Source organism: Ipomoea nil, unplaced genomic scaffold (assembly GCF_001879475.1).
Source record: "Ipomoea nil cultivar Tokyo-kokei standard unplaced genomic scaffold, Asagao_1.1 scaffold0873, whole genome shotgun sequence".
Lineage (NCBI taxonomy): Eukaryota > Viridiplantae > Streptophyta > Magnoliopsida > Solanales > Convolvulaceae > Ipomoea > Ipomoea nil.
In genome coordinates, this window is record NW_017617301.1 from 1,642,747 (window position 1) to 1,664,925 (window position 22,179).

Sequence of the window (22,179 nt, forward strand, 5' to 3'; positions counted from 1 at the left end):
ATTCACGTTCTTCATCAGCAGCCGGACCACAATCTTGGGGTGTAGCCGTGTAGGTCGAGGTAACTTCTCATGCCCATTTGTTCTTTGTTTTTTTTTTTCTTGTTTTTAACCTCGGGTTTGTTTGTTGTTTGGTGGGGGAGTGTGATTATTCATGTGTGTTTCCATCATCAGGCGATTTGTGTGTGAGTTGGGGGGGAGGGGGGGGGGGGGGGGGGGGGGGCTTACGGTGGTTCACGGCCGTTGTAATAGATTTAGGGTTTTTTTTTTTTTTTCCTTTTTATGTACTGGTGTAGTATATTTTTGCTCAATTTTAGGTCTTTTAGGAGGTGTGTGGTGGTGCAGGGACTTGTCACTCCCTTCTAGGTTATTTGTGTCTACTCTTACCACGGTTTGTTTCTGTTTCTTACTTTCTTTTCATCCACTTATAATCATGATCAGTATTAAGTGTGTTGTCGCTCTATATTTATATCCTTTGTTGTTGCAGCTTCATACGGTTGTGGATACTTCTCAACCCCGGGAACAAACGGATAGACTGATGGAGGACTTACAGTTGACGGCGTACCATGACATCTCTAAACTTGATTTGGCATGTATTCGGTTGTGGTTGGTACTTTGTATTCCTTGTTTTCTGAGTTCGCTGTTCACAGACTGCTATGCTGAAATGCACACACCCGATGTTCTATCATTTGCCTCATTCTTTTCTAGGTCTTATGTAGGGCATGTGTTCCACTGCCCAACCTTCAAAACAACATAAATATGTTGACTGTTTGGAAGATCTGGAATGTAATGAGCTATAGCAAGAATGCATGGCTTATTTAATTAATGTTTACTACTTTGGTTTTAATTGATGTTTACTACTTACTATTACACAGTTAGAATGGCATTCCTCCTGCTGTATCTATTTGGTTTTTGGCTGCCGTATTTATTACTCAATGATATTCCCCATTGTTTTTGCTCAGTCATTTAATCTTCTTCTGTACATGGCTTTTGCTTAGTCATTTAATCTTCTTCTGTACACGTATGTGGTGTCCACTAATAGTTAGGGGTGCAACAACTAGTTTTGGAGTTTGCACACTATGTTCGTTATGTCATGCCCGTGTGCACATTAGCACACAGGTGTATGCATACATTTGATATTACTTGAATTCCCAACCATCTGCGTTACGCGATGTGCACACATTCGTGTGTGCATGTGCAGCCCAATGGTTAACACCGTTCTAATTATATCATGTTTCAATCTTGAACATTGCTCCAAACATGTGGCGATTTGAGTATAAGAAATCTATCGGAATTGTCAGAGTATGAGTTTGGTGGTGGTGCGTTTCCAATTTTTGTTTTAAACTAGTAGTTGGGGTGTTGTCGGGGATGAACCAACCGTGCATGCTGTTGATTTCCGTAGGTGCATGTGTGCACCGTGTGACTAGTGTGTGTGCACACAACAATACTAACGCTCAATTCCGTTCATGCACCATATTATCACATCCACGTACTGCATCATTCAAATTAGTTAAATCTAATTAGTTATCACATCCACGTACTGCATCCTTCAAATCTAATTAATTCATTAACAAATAAACAGTTTCGCACGATATCACATCTAATTAATTCACTAATAAACATACAGTTTCGCACGATATCACATCTAATTAATTCACTAATAAACAAACAGTTTTATAGTATATTCAGTACGCATATATTCCAACTTGGCCGTCCCTGTTTTTTCGCATCGTACTGTTTCTAACATCAAACTCAACCACTTTAGCATATGCTCTGTAGAACTATATCCCTTCTTCTACTGTTTTGAAACGCTGCCCAGTGTAAGGTTGCGTTTCTTGCGTTTCTTTATCGAATTCAGGTCTCCAATGCTTTGTACCATCAGCGGACACTTCCATTAGACATTCATCTAGCTCACCATCATTCTTGTCGCCACCTATGAAGCACAACAAAAAGCCAAATGATCATCATTCTCTTACTGTAAAATATCACATTTTCTGCATAACACTTTAACATTGAAATATCTCCTTCGTGGGGGTTGATAAGTGTTTCATCATGTGCGCACCCCGCCTTTAAGGCGTCTGCACAACATTAACCCTAGTCTATCAGATCGGCCTTTCCCGCGATGTATATTCTCTGGCAAACTCATGCAGCCTCACACCCATCTGTAATAAGTCCATTTACTACATGGCTTGTTACACCCTAATCCGTAGGCTATCCTTTTTTCCCACAAACATTTTAGCATGCACATGGTTCGTTTCGGGTTCACCTGGGTGTATATATGTGCATGCCCCCGTGTAAGTGGGTGCACTATAGAGCCCAGATTGTGGGAATCTAGTTTGCATTCGTTTATTGAGTGTTAAACCATAATCACACTCACTTCTGCGTAGTCCCTTTTCTACATATGCGCACTCGGTTTGTTTTCGTTCCCCCATCCATCAATTCGTTAACATGTGTTCATGAATGTGTTTTGGAAACCCTTATACCCCTTTCATGGATTGCTATGAAATAAAATAATTCATGCAGTCATTACAACACATCACTTCGGTTTCAGGAGTGCTTACATGTTTATTCATCTTCTCTTCTCTCGCTTCTGGCCGATATTGTCGTACTTTTGCGCTCGCTCTGAAGGGTATTACAGATGCAGAGTATGATTTGTCGACGCCCTCGCTCGCGGTGAAGGGAAATACTGATGCTAATTTGAATCCTGCCTTAATTAAAACTCCCTAGATCATGCGTGATTTTCTTTAATTATATTAACCAGATTTGTATTACGTAGACTTTACCATTTTTACCCCTATTTTAAATTCTGATCCTAATTAGTAGATGAATCGTGGGTCAATCTCTGTAGCCCAAAATACATAATCCTATGGTCCCATTTTGTCCACACGTTTGAATTTTAAGGGTGTTTGCATGTGAATGCAACCCTATATATATATATATATATATATATATATATATATATATATATATATATATATATATATATATATATATATATATATATATATAATTTAATAACATTAATAATTTTTAATAACTCATATGCAATTTCAATTTTACATTAAATTTTGAAAATTTTCCACTTGTAAATTGTAATACCAAGCCTAGTGCAAAATTCGACCATTAAAAATTTATAAATTTTACTTTAACAATTAAATATTCTCGCGACAGAAAAGAACGATAGTCACATGTTCAATCGCCAAACTCAAAAGTCAAATCTATCTTTGCGCCAAACATCGCAACAGAATTAATTTCCGTTATTGATTCCATCGTCGTAATACGACGGACATGTGGGGCGTTGCATTTTCTGTCGCCAATGTATTAACATATTGGCGACGGAATCGATTCTGTCGTCTCATTCTGTAGGAAAAATAAACTTTACTTAAAAAATGAATATTTTAGTGACGGAAAGAACGATCGTCGCAAGTTATGTCGCCAACCTCAAACGTCAAATCTATCTTTGTGTCAAACATCGCAACAAAATTAATTTTCGTTGCTGATTACATCGCCATAGCGCGCCACATGTGTGGGGTGTCAGATTTTCTATCGCCTGTGTATTAACATATTTGCGACTGAATCGATTTCGTCATCTCATTCTATAGCAAAAATAAACTTTGGCTTAAAAAATTAAATATTTTAGTGATGGAAAGAACGATCGTCGCAAGTTCTTTCGCCAACCTCAAATTAAACGTCAAATCTATCTTTTAGCCAAACATTGCAACAAAATTAATTTTTGTTGTCGATTCCATCGCCATAGTGCGACAAACATGTAGGGTGTCGTATTTTATTCGCCAATGTGTCAACATATTGGCGACGGAAATAATTCTATCGTCCCTTTCTGTAGCAAAAATAAACTTTACTACAAAATTTAATTATTTTTGCGACAGAAAAAATGCCTGTCGCAATTTCCGTCATCAGCTTCTGTCGTCAATTCATTGGTGCATAGATTACGTGAGAATATTTACCACTTCGCCAAAAATATCGCAACGGAATTTATTATCGTCGCTGATTTTGTCGCAAAACCGCGATGGAACCATCAGTCGTTGTCTTTTCTGTCGCCGTTGTGGTGACAGAACTTAATTCTGTCGCAAAATCCGTCATCAAAATGTTGGGGCCAAAATTTCCCTTGTTTTTTCCTCACTTTGTGCCAAAAATCGCTACGGAATTGAATTCCATCACCATTTTCGACGCAAAATTGTGACGAAACACGTTCCGTAGCAAAAACCGTCACGAATCAACAACGGATTACATTTCGTCGCGATGTTTCCATCGCGATTCATGATTTTTCTTGTAGTGCACCTTATTCTTTTCCCACCAAATTACAATTCTTTTCCATCATAATTCATTCTTCCAACCAAATGGTAAATTATGCCCTGGAAACGTGTTCACCATTCATGGTGAACACGGGTCCAAACGGCGCCGTTTTTACGTAAAAAAAAATAAATAAAAAATCACTAATGTGATGTTAACAACGCGCGTTTGGTCAGATTATGAATTTTCTGTTATGAGATTATGAATGTACTGTAAATTCATAATCTCATAACAGAAAATTCATAATCGCATAAAAAAAAAAATTTATTAAATTATGAATTTTCTGTTATGAGATTATGAATTTACTGTAAATTCATAATCTCATAACAGAAAATTCATAATCTCAAAACAGAAAATTCATAATCTCAAAACAGAAAATTCATAATTTCATAACAGAAAATTCATAATTTATGAATGTTGAAGAAGCTTGTGCTACAGAGGAGCAGCCATGGTTTCGGACGGAAATGTGTAGGCATGGTTCCAAAGTGAATGTGCAGACATGGATTCATAATTTATGAATGTCCGAAATCATTGCTCACCTCAAATTAAAGTGAAACCGCAAAATTTAAAAATGAAAAAAAAAAGTCACGCGATTAATTAAAAATAAAGAAAAAAGAAGATAACGGTGCACTAACACCGTTGGGACCGTATTCAACGTGGATGGTGAACACGGTTGTATGGCATAACGATTGCAACCAAAGAGCTAGGGCCTTGATTTCTAACCTTTCCTCATATGTACCAAAAGGCCTTGATTTCTAACCTTTCCTCATGTACCAAAAAAAATGCATTATTTATGCATTTCTTTAAGTCAACTTTGAAGTTTATGCCTGAAAATATATCCCACATAAAATTGCAGAAAACTGAAAAGATCTTCTGAAGGGTATAATTTTATTTTATTAATCAACTGTATAAATCATAAATTCATAATCATAAACAGTTCCTAATACACAGGCAGAAGGGAAAAAAAAAAAAAAAAAAGAAAGAAAACAAAATAAACAAAAATTGTGGAAGATGAAAATAAGCTTATCTGCAGCCTAAAAGGCTGATTTAGATTAAAAGTTTAAAACTCTACTAAAATACATAGAACCGACAGTCAACGCCGGAATCCCTCCTCAATCTTTGTACTTCTTCCACAATACACTTATTTTTTTTCTTGAATTTCTCCGAGCGAAATTACGAAATTAGGCCTGTGCATCGCCCTTCTTCCCCAGCGAATCGCCTCCGCCGCCGCTCTCGCCCAATAGCTTCCCGCTTTCTTCGTCTGTCTGCTGCTGAGCTTTCTTCTGAGCTTCTTTCGCCTTCAATGCCTGTAGTTTTGAGTGGTTATAGAACGCAACTCCCAAGAAAGCCAATCCATACTCGAGAAGATTGACCGGAGTTACAGTGTCTTTGATTACGGACCACGAGAACGCGATTAGGGCATCCCAATAGCATATTTTAAAAGGATTTTGGAACAGTAAAAAACTAGGAACAAAATTTTTAACAAATGAGAAGGCTAAGGGGTCGTTTACTAACTTGGAAAAATGGAGGATTTTCCAAAAAATTGGAGAAATTGAGAAGTGGAAAAATGGAAAATGGAAAACTTGTTTACTAAAATCATCCTTCCAATTGTCCAACTCTTCTCCATTTTCCAAGTCTATGTATAATTTTGGAGAGATCCAATTTGGACTTCTCCAAATGGAGAAATGGGAGAAGATGCGCGTGAACAGTGCTTATGATTGGGAGGGTGGGTGTTCGATTCCTATTACATGCATTATGGAGTGGTTTTGTTTGTTCCTTTCCGTTCCTTCTTTTTCCTTTGTTTTCGAAACTTATTATTATTATTATTATTATTATTATTATTATTATTATTATTATTATTATTATTATTATTATTATGATACCCGTGCGATGCACGTGGAATAATTTGTAAAATAAATGTTATATTATGTTAATAAAATATTAGAAGAATTACATGAAAAGAATATAATTAATCTCATACGACGAAGTAAATTTTCAAGTATGTATATATATATATATATATATATATATATATATATATATATATATTTATTTATTTATTTATTTATTTATTTATTTATTTATATCAAGGTGTGTAGTTAGTATGATAATGCATGGATTAAATATTTAGAATATTAAAATTCTAAACAACACATTTATAATAGAAGATCAAATGAAAAAGAAATTCCTTTTGAAAAAGAAATATACAAAATAAACTCAATGTTTTTTTTTTTTTTTTTGCAATTTCTACACACATTGAAGAACCTTCTACAATGAGGTTTTGTCAAATCTTTCATCATATTCAGTCATTCACAAATCTTTCGTTTAGATATGCACATTGGTCCACTTCCACTAGATTTGTTAAGGATCATCATATAACCATTGAGGAAGCAAATAAAATAAAAAAAAAAAAACATAAACTCTTTGCAAAATAAAGGAAATAAGAAAATACAAAACCCTGCATAAGAACAACCCTGAATAAGCATTCTCTTCAAAAAAAAAAAAAAAAAAAAAAAAACCCTGCATAATGTAGGCATTATCTATACCACTTCCAACCAGCAGAGGCGCTGCAGCTACCCAAACGCTCATTGAGTCGTCACCATCTTCAACCTCTACCCTGTGCAAGTAATTGAAACATCCAAATCCTTGCCTCTTCTTCGCATGTTGCCTCGCCTCCGCCATGTACGGTTTCTCCACCATGGCCAGCCGCAGTTTTCCTTGTGTGGTCATTGATCGACCGCGACTGCAACGCATTTAACACCTACGCGAAATCCAAGAACCCAATCCTGCGACCACTATGCCTCTGCTATATATATATATATATATATATATATATATATATATATATATATATATATATATATATATATACAAAAATAGCCATCATTCAAGATAGAACAAAAATAGCCACATGAACAATGCAAACCTTTTCACCAGAAAGCTTTTCCAGTTTATCAATGGATCCATAACAACAATCTCCTCGCCATCCTCACTAATCCATACAGAACGTGGAGTTCCCCAGAACTTACTTCGACTAACAGCCCAATCCCTTGCATTTTCCTATCAAAGAACACACCTCATTTAAAATATCAAGTGATAAATTTATTATCTGAGTTGTCACAGTACCTAATCTGCTACTTCTTCTTTTCTTTTTCGCCTGAATGGGATCGGAATCCGAACCTGGTCCATTTCCTTCCCGCAATCTGAGACCTACGTGAAATCCATGGACCCAATCTTGCAACCACTATGCCTATATATATATATATATATATATATATATATATATATATATATATATTAATGCAAAGATGATATCGAGAATTGAACAGGTACCTTGAGCATAACAATAGATCATTACTCTTTATCAATAAATGTTTTCTAGAAATGTTTTCTAGAAATAGGAAAAGACATATGGATAAATGAGTTGCTTGCCTAGGAAATCTAATCCAGGAACATACACCATTAATAACATCTTTTATACGGAATAATTCTTCCAAAAGGGCCCACACCTCGGCCCAACAGAGCGGTGGGAGGTTGTAAATCATGGTGACTCAACTGAACATTAATCACAGAGGCTAGACCGATGGTGACTCAACTGAACATTAATCACAGAGGCTAGACCGGTGCTCACTGCGCACAAGGAGCCCCCCTCACTTTGAGAGGTTGCTCCCACACTGCCGCTGGTGAGACTCGATCCCTGGTCATTCTGAGATTTTGCTCAAATATCACATTTACCAAACGGTGTCGTATTGCTTGGGCGGGAATTGGAGCCATTTTTTGTGGCCAATACATCTGGCTTTATTATAGATAAGATTATTATTATTATTATTATTATTATTATTATTATTATTATTATTATTATATAATTATTATTATATAATAATAATTATTATTATTATTTTCTATTTTCATTTTTCCTCCTCTTTATGCACACAAATTTGTTATTATTATTATTATTATTATTGTTATTATTATTATTAAATTATTATTATTATTATCATTATTATTATTATTATTATTATTATTATTATTAAATTATTGTTATTATTATTACTATGGCTCCTCTGGAAGGAATGTCACTTTGAATGAACTCATGAAATTTGACTAACATTTTATTTTATTTTAAGCATATGTATATATCATAATGGCATAATTGCGATGAATGTGGTTCATATTTTCAATGAGCATGGAAGACAATCATAATAATATACTAGGCTAATTAAAAGAGCACATGTACATTTGAGCGCATAATATGCCTACTAACTTCTGTACAGAAATGAACGCCCCAGGGGGGGCGTTTGATTCATGCTATACTCATTACTGAGTAGTTTTGTTTCCTTCTTTCTTTTCCTTTGTTTTCGTTTAACTTCTTCTTCTTCTTCTTATTATTATTATTATTATTATTATTATTATTATTATTATTATTATTATTATTATTATTATTATTATTATTATTATTATTATTATTATTATTATTATTATTATTATTATTATTATTATTATTATTATTATTATTATTATTATTATTATTATTATTATTATTATTATTATTATTATTATTATTATTATTATTATTATTATTATTATTATTATTATTATTATTATTATTATTATTATTATTATTATTATTATTATTATTATTATTATTATTATTATTATTATTATTATTATTATTATTATTATTATTATTATTATTATTATTATTATTATTATTATTATTATATTATTATTATTATTATTATTATTATTATTATTATTATTATTATTATTATTATTATTATTATTATTATTATTATTATTATTATTATTATTATTATTATTATTATTATATTATTATTATTATTATTATTATTATTATTATTATTATTATTATTATTGTTATTATTGTTATTATTGTTATTATTGTTATTATTGTTATTATTGTTATTATTGTTATTATTGTTATTATTGTTATTATTGTTATTATTGTTATTATTGTTATTATTGTTATTATTGTTATTATTGTTATTATTGTTATTATTGTTATTATTGTTATTATTGTTATTATTGTTATTATTGTTATTATTGTTATTATTGTTATTATTGTTATTATTGTTATTATTATTATTATTATTATTATTATTATTATTATTATTATTATTATTATTATCTTTGTTGTAGAAATGTACAAATTCTATATAGAATGATTGTATTTAACAAAATAGAAAATCTGAGAAATGAAAAATTGGAAGAATGGAGAAATGAAAAACTGGAGAAATGGAAAAGGAAAACTGGAGAAATGGAGAAATGGAAAATTGGAAATAGAAAAACAGAGAAATGAAGTAAACGACCCTAAATCTTGGTAACATCTTTCTCCTGCAAAATATGGGATTTTGCAGGTGAAAAGTAAAAAAGAAAAACTGACTGTTAGGGATACGCGCTCATGGCTGCTTGGGATTCACACTCATTGGACATTTAATTTAGCTTTTGTTGTTTTTATTTTTTAAGCGGGCTAACGGCCAGCTGCTTTCATTTTATTTTTTTTTTAATATTTCTAGCCGGAAACGGTCAACTTGTTTTTATTTTTTTAAAGTTTTTTTTTTTATTTTGTTATTAAATTTGTACATAGTAAAATTATATTTTTTAAAAATTTGTAAATATTTATAATTATAAATTTATTTTAATTTTGATATGTGTAATTTAAATATAATAAAAATAATAATTATAATTATAATTTTTACAATAATAATAAATAAATAATTAATTAAAATTTAGTAGGAGCCAATCTTTGACCACGCCGGCAACATTCATTGTCAGAGCCGAAGTCTTGCCGACGAGCAGGAAAACGGCGAGATTGAGGGCGAATGCGCAGAGGGAATTGGTCCCGAAGACGGTGAAATCTAATCGGAAACTGGAACTCTGTCTCAAGACGGGGAATTCAACGAGGAGCCATGGAATGGAGAGGAAAAGGAGACAACTCGGGGCGACATAGTACAAGGAAGTAATGGGGTTTAAGCTGATTCCCTTTGAAGTGAGCAAGATCTGGATCATGACCAATCGGGTGGCTTCAATCGCGACGGCGAGGTGTTATATATACACTAGTCTAACTATACTGAACCATAATATACGAGAAACCTGACCTCGTATGATAGCGGAAGCGTAGCCGTGTTGATCTCCAACCATAGTTGATGTTCCTGTTGTGTTGCCTCTTAACGGTAGACCGTTAGCCATGTTTTGCCTCAGACCTGACTCAGAACCCTAGATGGTGTATTGGTGTCTATTGAGCAGTCTGAGTACCATAACTGAATGTGCTATCTAATCCATAATCCTGTATCCCATCAATCTAGGTTTATATTAGGCACAGAGTTTGGTTGACTAACAACTACTAGTTATTAAGTCCAACCAGACCACTTAATAAGCCTAGTCAACTTGCACCACTTAATTAAGGTCTTAAAATATAATATATAATATATATTATTAGGGAAAATCTTACATTCTCCCACTTGGTGCAAGTACCAGCACAACCTTCATCAAAGAACAAAACACACGAATCATAGTGACATGTCCTCTATTTAATCAGAGTAATATCTGTTGTGGTCACATGCATTTTAATTCTCCAACTTAGGTCCTTTATGAACAAACCCTATGTTTATTCTCGGTACCTTAAGGGATGTTTCTCAAAATACATTATGTGCACAACTGAAGGAGAAAACACATCCAAATTGTACAAAAGAGTACACTGAATGATCTCTAAATCTTTATAAGCATGCCTTAAGTAGAGATCTCTTAATGTTAGCATAATACTAAACTATATTCCATGACTTCTGTATAAGTTAACTTTAAGTACTATCTCTAACGGCTAAGAGCTTGGAGTTAACACGTCTATTACTCCCACTCATCAAAAATAGCCAAAAGATAGTCAAGTCACAGAAGCATTCCAATAACTTAGACAATAAACCAAAGGTCTAAGTCCATAAATTTGGAATCTTAATCATACACCATAACTTCCCAAATTTGAGCCCAGTAATATTGTATGTAGTCAAATGTCAATTTTTTTCTTTTAATTTTTTTTAGATAAGTCAAATGTCAATTTTAGCCCTGTTAAAAATGAAGAATTTTTCTTCCGGCGAAATTTTGACGGAAAAGTGGCCGGAAGGACCATTTTTGCAAAAAATTCAATAGTCGTGGACTAAAATTGCAAGGTTCGAAAGTCATGGATCAATTCTGCTAGTGTCACTATAGTCGTGGGTCCAAAAGTGCAAGAAACTCAAATATTTTACAAGTACAAAATAATAAAATAAAAAATGCATCACATTTTGAATTATTACTAAAAAGTTAATAATCTCTACTGGAAGGTATACTCTGCTTGCTATTATGATCTTAACTAACAAAAAATTATAATTTGAGATAAATCAGTTTAAATTTTCTACAATTGAACAACTCAAATTAAAAAAATGAATAGGCTAAACTCATTTTAGAGTTGAACTTATAACTTTTAGTTACTAAATGCGTCATATTTATTAGTACTATAAATAAAAAGGATAAATTTTAATTTAATTTTTTCCACGACAATATTTATTACGGAGTATATGATATGTTAAAAGTAAATATTAAAAAATAGTAATTTTAATAAAATAAGCATTTTAAAAATATTAAACCTATCAACATTTTAATTTGATGCACGAAAGTCTAAAAACTAACTAGTGACCTGTGATAGTAGGTCACAAGGATTCCCACAACCCCCGACAACACTTTAGCACTATTTTCGATCACAAATCGATCGGCTACCAGCGCCGATCGCCGGTCACTTTAGGTAGCGTTTCAAAATAAGTTCCTAGTTTCCTAACATTTTTTTCCATCTTTATCCTTATTATTTTAAAGAAATAACATAATTTACTCTTCCCAATTAAAACCCTTTTCTCTTCTCCTTTATCCGCAACTTTCACCGCAAATATTATTATTATTATTATTATTATTATTATTATTATTATTATTATTATTATTATTATTATTATTATTATTATGATTATTATTATGATTTTTATTATGATTATTATTATTATTATTATTATTATTATTATTATTATTATTATTATTATTATTATTATTATTATTATTATTATTATTATTATTATTATTATTATTATTATTATTATTATTATTATTATTATTATTAGGGAAAATCAACGATTTGTTCCCTCAATTGTTAGCGAAATATCAATGTAGTCCCTTAATCGCGAAATCATCGATTTAGTCCTTGGAAATAACTGTTTTTAGTTGATTTGGCCCCTCCGACCGTAGCCCGTTGAAAATACGGCGACTGCTCCGATTTGGCATGGGTAAATTTGTCATTTTGCATTTTGGTCTTATTCTTTTTGCCCTATTTAATAAGGGGGCGGCGGTGGCGGTGGCGGTGGCGGTTCCAGCGGTGGACTGCAACGTGAATGGAGTGCGGAAAGAGCAGGTGCATTAGAGGGGAGTGAGGAAGAGGCCGTGGGGGAGGTACGCGGCGGAGATCAGAGATCCCGGGAAGAAAAGCCGCGTTTGGCTCGGGACGTTTGATACGGCGGAGGAGGCGGCTAGGGCTTACGATAATGCCGCGCGGGAGTTCCGCGGCGCCAAGGCGAAAACAAATTTTCCGTTGGCGGAGGAGCGGATTCCGCTCGATTTCTGCGCGCGGTTTGATATGAACAAGAATGCGTGCGAGAAGGGCGGAGGAGGAGGAAAGTAACACGGAGTTGTGAAATCTTGGATTGTCACACGGAGTTGTGAGATCCGAAGCAGCAGTGTCGGAAGACATTTTGATCCCTCAACTATTACCCATTTTGTTCTCTCGACTTTAGATAAAATGACGTTTACAACTTAGAGGACTAAATTGGGTATGATTTTACAACTTAGAGGACTAAATTGGGTACTTTTAATAGTTTGGGACTAAATTGCACATTACCTAATAGTCAAGGGACCAAATGGGTATTAACTCTATATACATTGTAGTTTCATTTCAACACAACTAAAGTTTCATTTTGTTTCAACTATAATTTCATTCGACACTATTCATACAATAGTATTATTATAGTGAGACATGTTATTGAATTTCATTTCATACACAATATAGTCTTATTAACACTACTAAATTCTAATTCTAATTCAACTACAGTTTCATTGGACAATATACACTTCAAATATGTGAAACTGTTATTCAGTTTCATTTTATATACAATATAGTTTCATTACAACACAACTAAAGTATCATTTTGATTTAACTACAATTTCATTTGACAATAAACTCTCAATATGTGAGACATGTTATTCAGTTTCTTTTTATATATACTGTAGTTTCATTTCAGCAAAACTAAAGTATCATTTTAATTCAACCATAGTTCTATTTGGCAATATACACTCAATATGTGAGACATGTTATTCAGTTTCATTTTACACATACGGCAGTTTCATTTCAACACAACTAAAGTATCATTTCAATTCAATTACAGTTTCATTTGATAATATAAACATAATATGTGCGAGACAAGTTATCAAGTTTCATTTTAGATACACTATAGTTCATTTTATTATAAACACACCAAAAATACAAAATTTGTTAAAATTTAACGGCAACCATTTCTTTTACTTAAAGAAACGGTGCCGTTTTCAGACCATGGTCCACAATATAGCAACTGTTTCATCCTCAGGTGGGTTATTACTTATTAGTCATATGGGCATCTTTGTGAATACTACGCAGTGTGAATACTACGCAGATATATGTTTCCATTCTAGATGATTGGAACCTTTGAGTTTGTGTTTTGTAATTCTTGCATTAACTGGAAGAATATCAGCAAACTCAATAGTTTACTTAGGAATATACTGCCCTATATATATACATACTACTCAAATCCCTATGTATATGGTTTCATATGCTATTAGAATAGGTTCCTATGGTTTCAACGGAGACTACAACAGCAACCAAAAGGCAAAAGGAAGAAGCTTGAGCCAGAGTTCTTTAGCCTCAGTGTCAGCTGGAAGACCAGACTTCTCATAACCCCCAAAATAAGTGGGCATAAATCTGATCACTAGGCAGCTTATATACCTGTACATCAATCAAATTCAGAGAAATGTGGATAAAAGTTGGGAATTTCAGGTTAATAGACACTAATGCAGGAGATAACATGCCTCTCTTTACTTTTAGGTGTGATTCAACAGACAAACTTTACTTTTTGACCAATTCATCATGACTGCTATTAATATTTTTTATATCAATTCAAGATCTGTTTCATTTTTTTGGCAGAATTTCTGTAGCACTCTTCATCTGCTTTAGTTTCAAGGTCAATCTCACCAAAAGGAATGCTTTTGATGTGTTCTTGAACATCTTTTGCTGCAGCCAACGTCTCCAAGTAACTAACAAATTTATTGTTTTGATCTGCAAGTGTTTGATTTTCTTGTTACTTAAACCATATGGAGTAATATACTAGCAATATAAATAATACAGAACTAGAACAATTATTCTTACCCAAATAGTTATCTGGACCTCCTTTATACGTCATAGGGATGATCAAATTATGATCCTAGATGGAGAAAGAAAAGATAAAAAGAGTATCATTAGCTAGACCAAATTAGAATATTACATCACATAATGAAAACAAAGTTGCTATACTTACAGGATTTAAAAAAGATTTGTACTGAGAATCATCAATGAGTACAGTGTTTGATGGATTGAATTCTTTATACTCTTTCCAAACTTTATTTAAATCTTTAAACATTATTTTTTTTTTGGAATTGCCCTTGACACCCTCAGTTGAAATGGAGCAATAACTCTGATTCTGCATAATAAAAAGGAAAATATTACTCAAAATTTTTACCAAGAGATAGATATTTTTTTTAGGTTAAAAGAGGAACTTACCCACTGAAACAGGAAAGAAAGACCCTCCACATCAGACAACAGTTTTCGACATATACCATTGATATTTTGTTTGGACGACCAAACAGCAAGAGTGAAGTGTCTTGAGCAAAATTTCAAAAACTCCTTATAAAATGGTCGACACACAGGCATGTTTCTATATACTGATTCATTTTACAAAACAAATCTAATCAGTTTGCCAGATAAATATATATATATATATATATATATATATATATATATATATTAGCTTAGAATTTTTAGTCAACCTGTTAAAACAAGCACTCCATTCAAATAAAAAATTAGAAGCTTCTTAGGTGGTTTATATTGCGCTTCCAGATCAGAAAGTTCCTTTTCAAGCTCAAAGGGACTTAATAACCGCTGCATTGCAATCTCCAAAATAAGAAGTTCTTTTGCTATGAAATTATAACCCTGTAAATACAAAACTTTAACCCTGTGATATATATTAAAGGGGAAAAAGAACTATCATACAAGATGCGTTTTAGGCTTCATACTGGATATGGAATGGAAGGTTGGCATCCCATTACCCAGCTCTGCATAAATTTTAGCATTAGTGGTCCACAACTGACAGCATCATTCTGCTTTGGGTATCCATTGACATAATAATATGTCCATTGTATATTTTTGCTAGTCAGCTCATTAACATTCCATCCCTACACCCAATAAATAAATAAATAAATAAAAATACTAAGATAAGTTATACATAGTAACTAAGACTGTACGTACTGCAAGTTCCTTAATTGGAGTATAGGAACATTCGGATCTCCCTATAGTATCCAAGACATAAATTTTCTCCTCTTCAACATCAGCAAAAACGCAGAACCAGTGATCCTCAAAATTTATTGGTACAAAAATCTGCAAAGAAAAGGTTTAGACTCAAACTTAATAATGGCATAAACTTAGATAATACATGTGGTTACCTTTTTTGCTGCTTTGAAGTTCTCCTTAGGAAATTCATCAAGGAACAACGCATTTGTCTTGGGATGCTTATAGAAGCTCATGGTCTAACTGCAAGGCACAAATAATTTTGTTAGCCTCAAGGGTGTAATGAACAAGGAGGAGAGATTAATTCAAGTAGTGAAGAAGCAGGGCCAAAGTTCTAAAGTACAGAGTAAGAAAGTTGCAGCTTAAGGGATAGGGCACTAAAACGACACTGCTTGAAGCATGAGTTCTTCCCAAACTACCTGCTGAATTTCGTTTCGTTTCCCTATTCCTCTATTTTGTATTTCTATTTTAGTCTCCAGGCCATCACAAAGTAGCTTATGCCAAATAAATTCCCATCTTACCCTGCTTGTCTGCAAGCAGTGAGCTTGAAATGGTGCGGCAAGCTATGGTGGCTGGAGGAATATTTGCCCTTATTTGAAATTCTTACAACTCCGTGTTGAATTTCTTCTCCCTATCCCTCAATTTTTGTATTTTTGTTTTAGTCGCCAGGCAATCACAAAGGGAAAAATGATCATAAAAGAAAATAAGTAATTCAAGAATACTATAACTTACCCAGAGTTGACAATTAACAAATGCATAATCCTTATATTCTTTCTGGAGTAACTTCAAGTAAATGTTTATCACCTACAATAATGAAAAAGATTTAGAATTTATAAATTTAAAGAGAAAATTGCACTTTTAGTCCTGTGACTATTGATGCCTTGTTAATTTCATACTCGACTTTAAAAACTATCAATTTAGTGGAACCAAGTCAATAAACATATGTGGAACGTGGATACGTGTGTGTTAACATGGAAGTGCAATACGTGGGGAGTGCATGCAGCATGGAGCATTAACTCTTTTCCTTCATTTTAGCATTTTGGTTGTATTAGTTTAGTATAAATAGTTTGTCTTATTAAGCTTTCTAATCATCAAGTGAAGTAATAAACATTTACTTCTATTCCTCTCTCTCTTCTCATTTATATATATACGTATATAGTTATATTATATATAATAAATATATTATAAAAATATATTATATTTATTATATATATCTTACATTTGGTATCAGAGCCAGTCAACCTTTCAACCCCGAGATATTTTTCGTAGTGAAATATGGCTGCAAATTTCAATATTGTATGGACGGGTCCCAAATTGGACGGGAAATTCGATTACAATTATTGGCAAATTATGATGTCCACACATTTGCAAGCTCAAAATCTTTGGAGCTTTGTTGATCCCGGTCTACCCGAAGGAGCTGATGCAGCCGCTATACGGCGAGATAAATTGGCCTTGGGTCAGATTCACCAAGGTGTTCATTATTCCATTTTTGGGCAATTAGCTCGTGCTCAAATAGCAAAACAAGCTTGGGACATCTTAAAGGTGTCAAACAAAGGAGTCGATCGGGCACAGAAGTCTAAGTTGCAGTCGTTGAGAAGGTTGTACGATAATTGTGAGATGACCTCTACAGAAACAGTAGATGCGTATTTCACTCGTCTTATTGATATGGTGAATAAGATGAGGCTATATGGAGATACGATTGAAGATGGTGCAGTGGTTGAAAAAGTTCTTCGAACTATGCCGATGAAGTATGACCATGTGGTGGCTTCGATCACAGAGTCACACAAAACTGAGCTCTTATCAATTGCAGAGCTGAAAGGTATGGTAGAAAGTCATATTGACAGGATTGCGTCAAAATCGGAACCACTAGCAGAAGAAGCTTTGAAGAGTCAAGTCACCCTTAATGTGACTGGCACTAATCAAAGAGGTGGAGGATCTGGTAGAGGTCGTGGAAGAGGAAGAGGAGGTTCTGGGGGAAGAGGTCGTGGTAACTTCAACCAATGAGGAGGACGTGGTAACTCCAACCAAGGAAGAGGTGGAGGTAATACCAAACAAGGTAAATTTCCATTTCATTGCTACAATTGTGGCAAACATGGACACAAGATTGCAGATTGTTGGTATAATGAGGACAACAATCGTGGAAATCAAGCAAACATTGCTGAAAATACTGCTGAAAAGTTTGGTGAGAGTTCTGAAACTTTACTTTTAGCCAGTGATAGTTTTTCTGCAGATAAGAACATATGGTTCTTGGATACTGGGTGTAGTAACCATATGTGTGGGAAGAAAGAATTGTTTTCTGAACTGGATGAATCAGTCCGGTCTGAAGTGACATTTGGCAATAAGTCAAAGGTGCCAATTCTGGGAAAAGGTAAAATCTCTATTCAGTTGAAAGATGGTACTCAAAATTTTATATCCGATGTGTTCTATGTTCTGAACTACACCAAAATTTGTTGAGTATGGGTCAGTTGTTCAGAAAAAGAATATAAGATACATATTGCTCAGGGGTGTTGTACCATTGCTGATGCTAAAGGAGTTTTGATTGCAAAGGTAAATACGTCTCAGAATCGACTATTTCCTTTGAAAATTAAGCATACTCTCCTTGCTTGCTTTAATTCTGAAGTTTGTGATGAAAATTGGTTATGGCATATGCGATTTGGGCATTTCCATTTCTCTGGATTACACTATCTTGCGAGAAAGGAACTTGTTTCTGATTTACCTGTTGTGAATGTCCCTGATCGTATATGTGAGATTTGTGTGATTGGGAAGAAGCATAGAGATCCCTTCCCTGTAGGCAAGTCAAGGAGAGCTACAAAACAGTTGGAGATTGTTCACTCAGACCTGTGTTCGTTGGAGGTTCCCTCACATGGAGGTTGTAAGTACTTTATTACTTTCATTGATGATTTCAGTAGAAAAACATGGGTTTACTTTCTGAAGCAAAAGTCTAAAGCATGTGATGTTTTCAAACAATTTAAGGCTTTTGTTGAGAAGCAAAGTGGTTATGAAATTAAAATCTTGAGAACTGATAGAGGTACAGAATATATTACTTTGATGATTTTCTAAAAGAAAAGGGTATTCAGCACCAAATGACAGCTAGATACACTCCACAACAAAATGGAGTGGCTGAGAGGAAGAATAGGTCTATCATGGATATGGTGAGGTGCATGTTGAAATCTAAGAATCTGCCTAAGCCTTTTTGGGCAGAAGCTGTTGCTTGTGCTGTCTATGTGCTGAATAGGTGTCCAACTAAAAGTGTCCGTGATAAGACACCCGAAGAAGCTTGGAGTGGGAGAAAACCCTCTATCAAATATCTCAAGGTTTTTGGATGTTTGGCATATGCACATGTGCCAGATCCATTGAGAAAGAAGTTGGATGATAAAGGAGAGAAGTGTATATTCATTGGTTATAGTGACGCTTCCAAGGCTTATAAACTATACAATCCTGAAACTAAAAAGGTTGTTATAAGCCGTGATGTCACTTTTGATGAATATGGTGCTTGGGATTGGTTAGCTAAAGATGAAAGTTCAGTTGTTATTCCTGCTGTTGAAAATATTGTTGAAGAGCAACCGATTCCAGATAATGTCCAGTCTCCTTCACAGCCAGAGTCGTCAGTTCGGCGATCTCAGCGCGAGCGCCACTTACCAGCTCGCTTGCAGGATTATGTTTTGGGTCATGATAATGACCTGTTTGATGAAGAGATTGTTCAATTTGCTCTCTTTGCAGATTGTGATCCTTTAACTTTTGAGGAGGCTGCTACAGAAACTCATTGGCTTAAGGCGATGGATGAGGAGATACGTGCCATTGAGAAGAATGGTACCTGGGAGTTAACAGATTTACCTCCTGGAAAGAAGCCAATTGGAGTGAAGTGGGTTTACAGAACGAAGTACAAGTCAAATGGAGAAATTGACCGTTTTAAGGCACGGTTAGTAGCAAAGGGTTACAAGCAAAAACCAGGTATTGATTATTTTGAGGTTTTTGCTCCTGTAAGTAGACTTGATACAGTTCGAATGGTTATTTCTCTTGCTGCTCAAAATGATTGGAAATTGCATCAAATGGATGTCAAGTCTGCTTTTTTGAATGGTTTTCTTGAAGAAGAAATATATGTTGAGCAACCTGCGGGATTTCTGAAGAAAGGGGAGGAAAATAAAGTGTACAGGTTGAGAAAAGCCTTGTATGGCTTAAAGCAAGCGCCTAGGGCGTGGTATGGTTGCATTGACTCATATTTTGTTGAAAGTGGTTTTATGAGATGTCCTCATGAGCACACTTTGTATGTCAAATGCACGGATTCTAGTGATATTGTTCTAATCTGTCTGTATGTTGATGATCTGGTTTTTACTGGAAATAACTTGAAGTTAATCTCAGAATTCAGGGAGACACTCATTAAGAGGTTTGAAATGACCGATATGGGCCTTATGTCTTACTTTCTTGGCCTTGAGGTTGTTCAGATGGATGGTGGAATCTTTATTTCACAAAAGAAGTATGCTGCTGATATTTTGAAAAAGTTCAAAATGGAAAACTCCAAACCAGCTTCAACTCCGGTAGCTGAAAAGTTAAAGGTGTCCAAAGATGAGTGTGGTAAGAATGTGAATGTTACGTCTTATAAAAGCTTAATTGGGAGTTTGAGGTATCTGATGGCAACAAGGCCAGATATTTCTTTTGGAGTTGGAATACTTAGCAGATTCATGGAGGAACCAAAAGAATCACATTGGGCTGCAGCAAAGCGAATTCTGAGATATGTCAAAGGTACAAGTAATGATGAAATTTTTTACTCTACTAATGAAGCTGTGGAACTTGTTGGGTACACAGACAGTGATTGGGCTGGAGATGTTGAGACTAGAAAAAGCACATCAGGATATGCGTTCTATCTTGGTTCAGCCATATTTTCTTGGTCTTCAAAGAAGCAGCAGATTGTAGCACTTTCAACCGCAGAAGCAGAATATGTTGCAGCAGCAAACTGTGCTACTCAAGCAGTTTGGCTGAGGAGAATTTTGGAGTTCTTACAACACGAGCAGGAAGCACCTACGACTATTTTTTGTGACAACAAGTCAGCAATTTCGTTGTCCAAAAATCCAGTCTTTCATGGTCGTAGCAAACACATTGATATCAAGTATCACAAAATCAGAGAGTTGGTTGCTGAAAAGCAAATCAACATTGAGTATTGTTCAAGTGAATGTCAAGTTGCAGATATCTTTACGAAGCCGTTGAAGACAGAGACATTTCTCAAATTGAAGAAGGAAATTGGAATGACCAATATACTCAACTTGGTTTAAAGGAGGCAATGTTATAATAATAATATTAATAATATTATTGTTAGTTAAACCAAGTCAATAAACATATGTGGGACGTGGATACGTGTGTGTTAACATGGAAGTGCAATACGTGGGGAGTGCATGCAGCATGGAGCATTAACTCTTTTCCTTCATTTTAGCATTTTGGTTGTATTAGTTTAGTATAAATAGTTTGTTTTATTAAGCTTTCTAATCATCAAGTGAAGTAATAAACATTTACTTCTATTCCTCTCTCTCTTCTCATTTATATATATACATATATAGTTATATTATATATAATAAATATATTATAAAAATATATTATATTTATTATATATATCTTACAATTGCAGTTGCTTACATGTCTTCATAAGCTTTAGAATTTGAGAGTTGATCGCAGCTAAGGTTTTTCTCAAATCATTTGTTTCTGCACTCATTTGAATTCTAAACTCCTCCTTTTGTTCAACTAAGGCATTATTAATCATATGTTGGACTTTGTCAATTGGTACTAAGTTTTCAGGGTTTTTGACTGAAATGGGCATTGGGAAGTGTTTGTGGACAATAATGGGAGGTCAATTTTTTTTGGACAAAAATGGGAAAACCGAGTTTGGGAAACGCGGTTGAGGTCAAACTCGCGTTTCCCAAACTCAGATAGAGGGGTCACATACGCTACGGACAACCGCATTTGGAAAATGCGGCTGTCGTATAATATACGACAACCGCATTTCTCAAATGCGGTTGTCGTTTACACATAGCCGCATTTGGGAAATGCGGCTCTCGTATATTACACGATAGCCGCATTTCCCAAATGCGGCTATGGTATTCCTTCATCGCCGGCACTCCACCGGCCGGCGTCCTAGCCGGCGTCATAAACGCGTTTGGGAAATGCGTTTTTTCGCATTTCCCAAACGCGTTTATGTCCATGACACGCCGGAGTTGGCTGCTGGCACA

General features: G+C 34.3%; 1 protein-coding gene and 3 long non-coding RNA genes across 5 annotated transcripts; all 4 read right to left on the reverse strand.

Annotated features, from left to right (window-relative positions):
• Positions 1–5,449: 5,449 nt before the first annotated feature.
• LOC109178863 (probable sugar phosphate/phosphate translocator At5g25400) lies at positions 5,450–10,366 on the reverse strand. The gene is made up of 2 exons (XM_019328415.1): positions 10,066–10,366; positions 5,450–5,726 (listed from the first exon to the last, which is right to left on the reverse strand). The coding sequence occupies exons 1-2, from the start codon at positions 10,336–10,338 to the stop codon at positions 5,490–5,492; spliced, it is 510 nt and encodes a 169-aa protein (XP_019183960.1). The 5' UTR covers positions 10,339–10,366; the 3' UTR covers positions 5,450–5,489.
• Positions 10,367–14,456: 4,090 nt separating this feature from the next.
• LOC109178873 lies at positions 14,457–15,013 on the reverse strand. Its single transcript, XR_002053778.1, has 3 exons — positions 14,940–15,013; positions 14,792–14,846; positions 14,457–14,701 (listed from the first exon to the last, which is right to left on the reverse strand). It is a non-coding gene; the product is annotated as an uncharacterized LOC109178873 (long non-coding RNA).
• Positions 15,014–15,056: 43 nt separating this feature from the next.
• On the reverse strand, positions 15,057–15,256 carry LOC109178881. The gene is made up of 2 exons (XR_002053786.1): positions 15,182–15,256; positions 15,057–15,101 (listed from the first exon to the last, which is right to left on the reverse strand). It is a non-coding gene; the product is annotated as an uncharacterized LOC109178881 (long non-coding RNA).
• Positions 15,257–16,162: 906 nt separating this feature from the next.
• Positions 16,163–16,764, reverse strand: LOC109178872. Of its 2 annotated transcripts, none has more exons than XR_002053776.1 (3): positions 16,697–16,764; positions 16,384–16,595; positions 16,163–16,203 (listed from the first exon to the last, which is right to left on the reverse strand). It is a non-coding gene; the product is annotated as an uncharacterized LOC109178872 (long non-coding RNA). The 2 variants fall into 2 exon arrangements; XR_002053777.1 differs by having other exon boundaries at positions 16,176–16,203; positions 16,486–16,595.
• Between the last annotated feature and the right edge of the window lie 5,415 nt (positions 16,765–22,179).

Excerpts from the sequence above, each read along its gene's own strand:
- LOC109178863 (XM_019328415.1), bottom strand. The coding sequence starts at position 10,338 with ATGATCCAGATCTTGCTCACTTCAAAGGGAATCAGCTTAAACCCCATT. Across the intron at positions 5,727-10,065 it reads GCGTGGTCAAAGATTGGCTC|CTAATCGCGTTCTCGTGGTC; the intron begins CTACTAAATTTT and ends TATTGGGATGCC.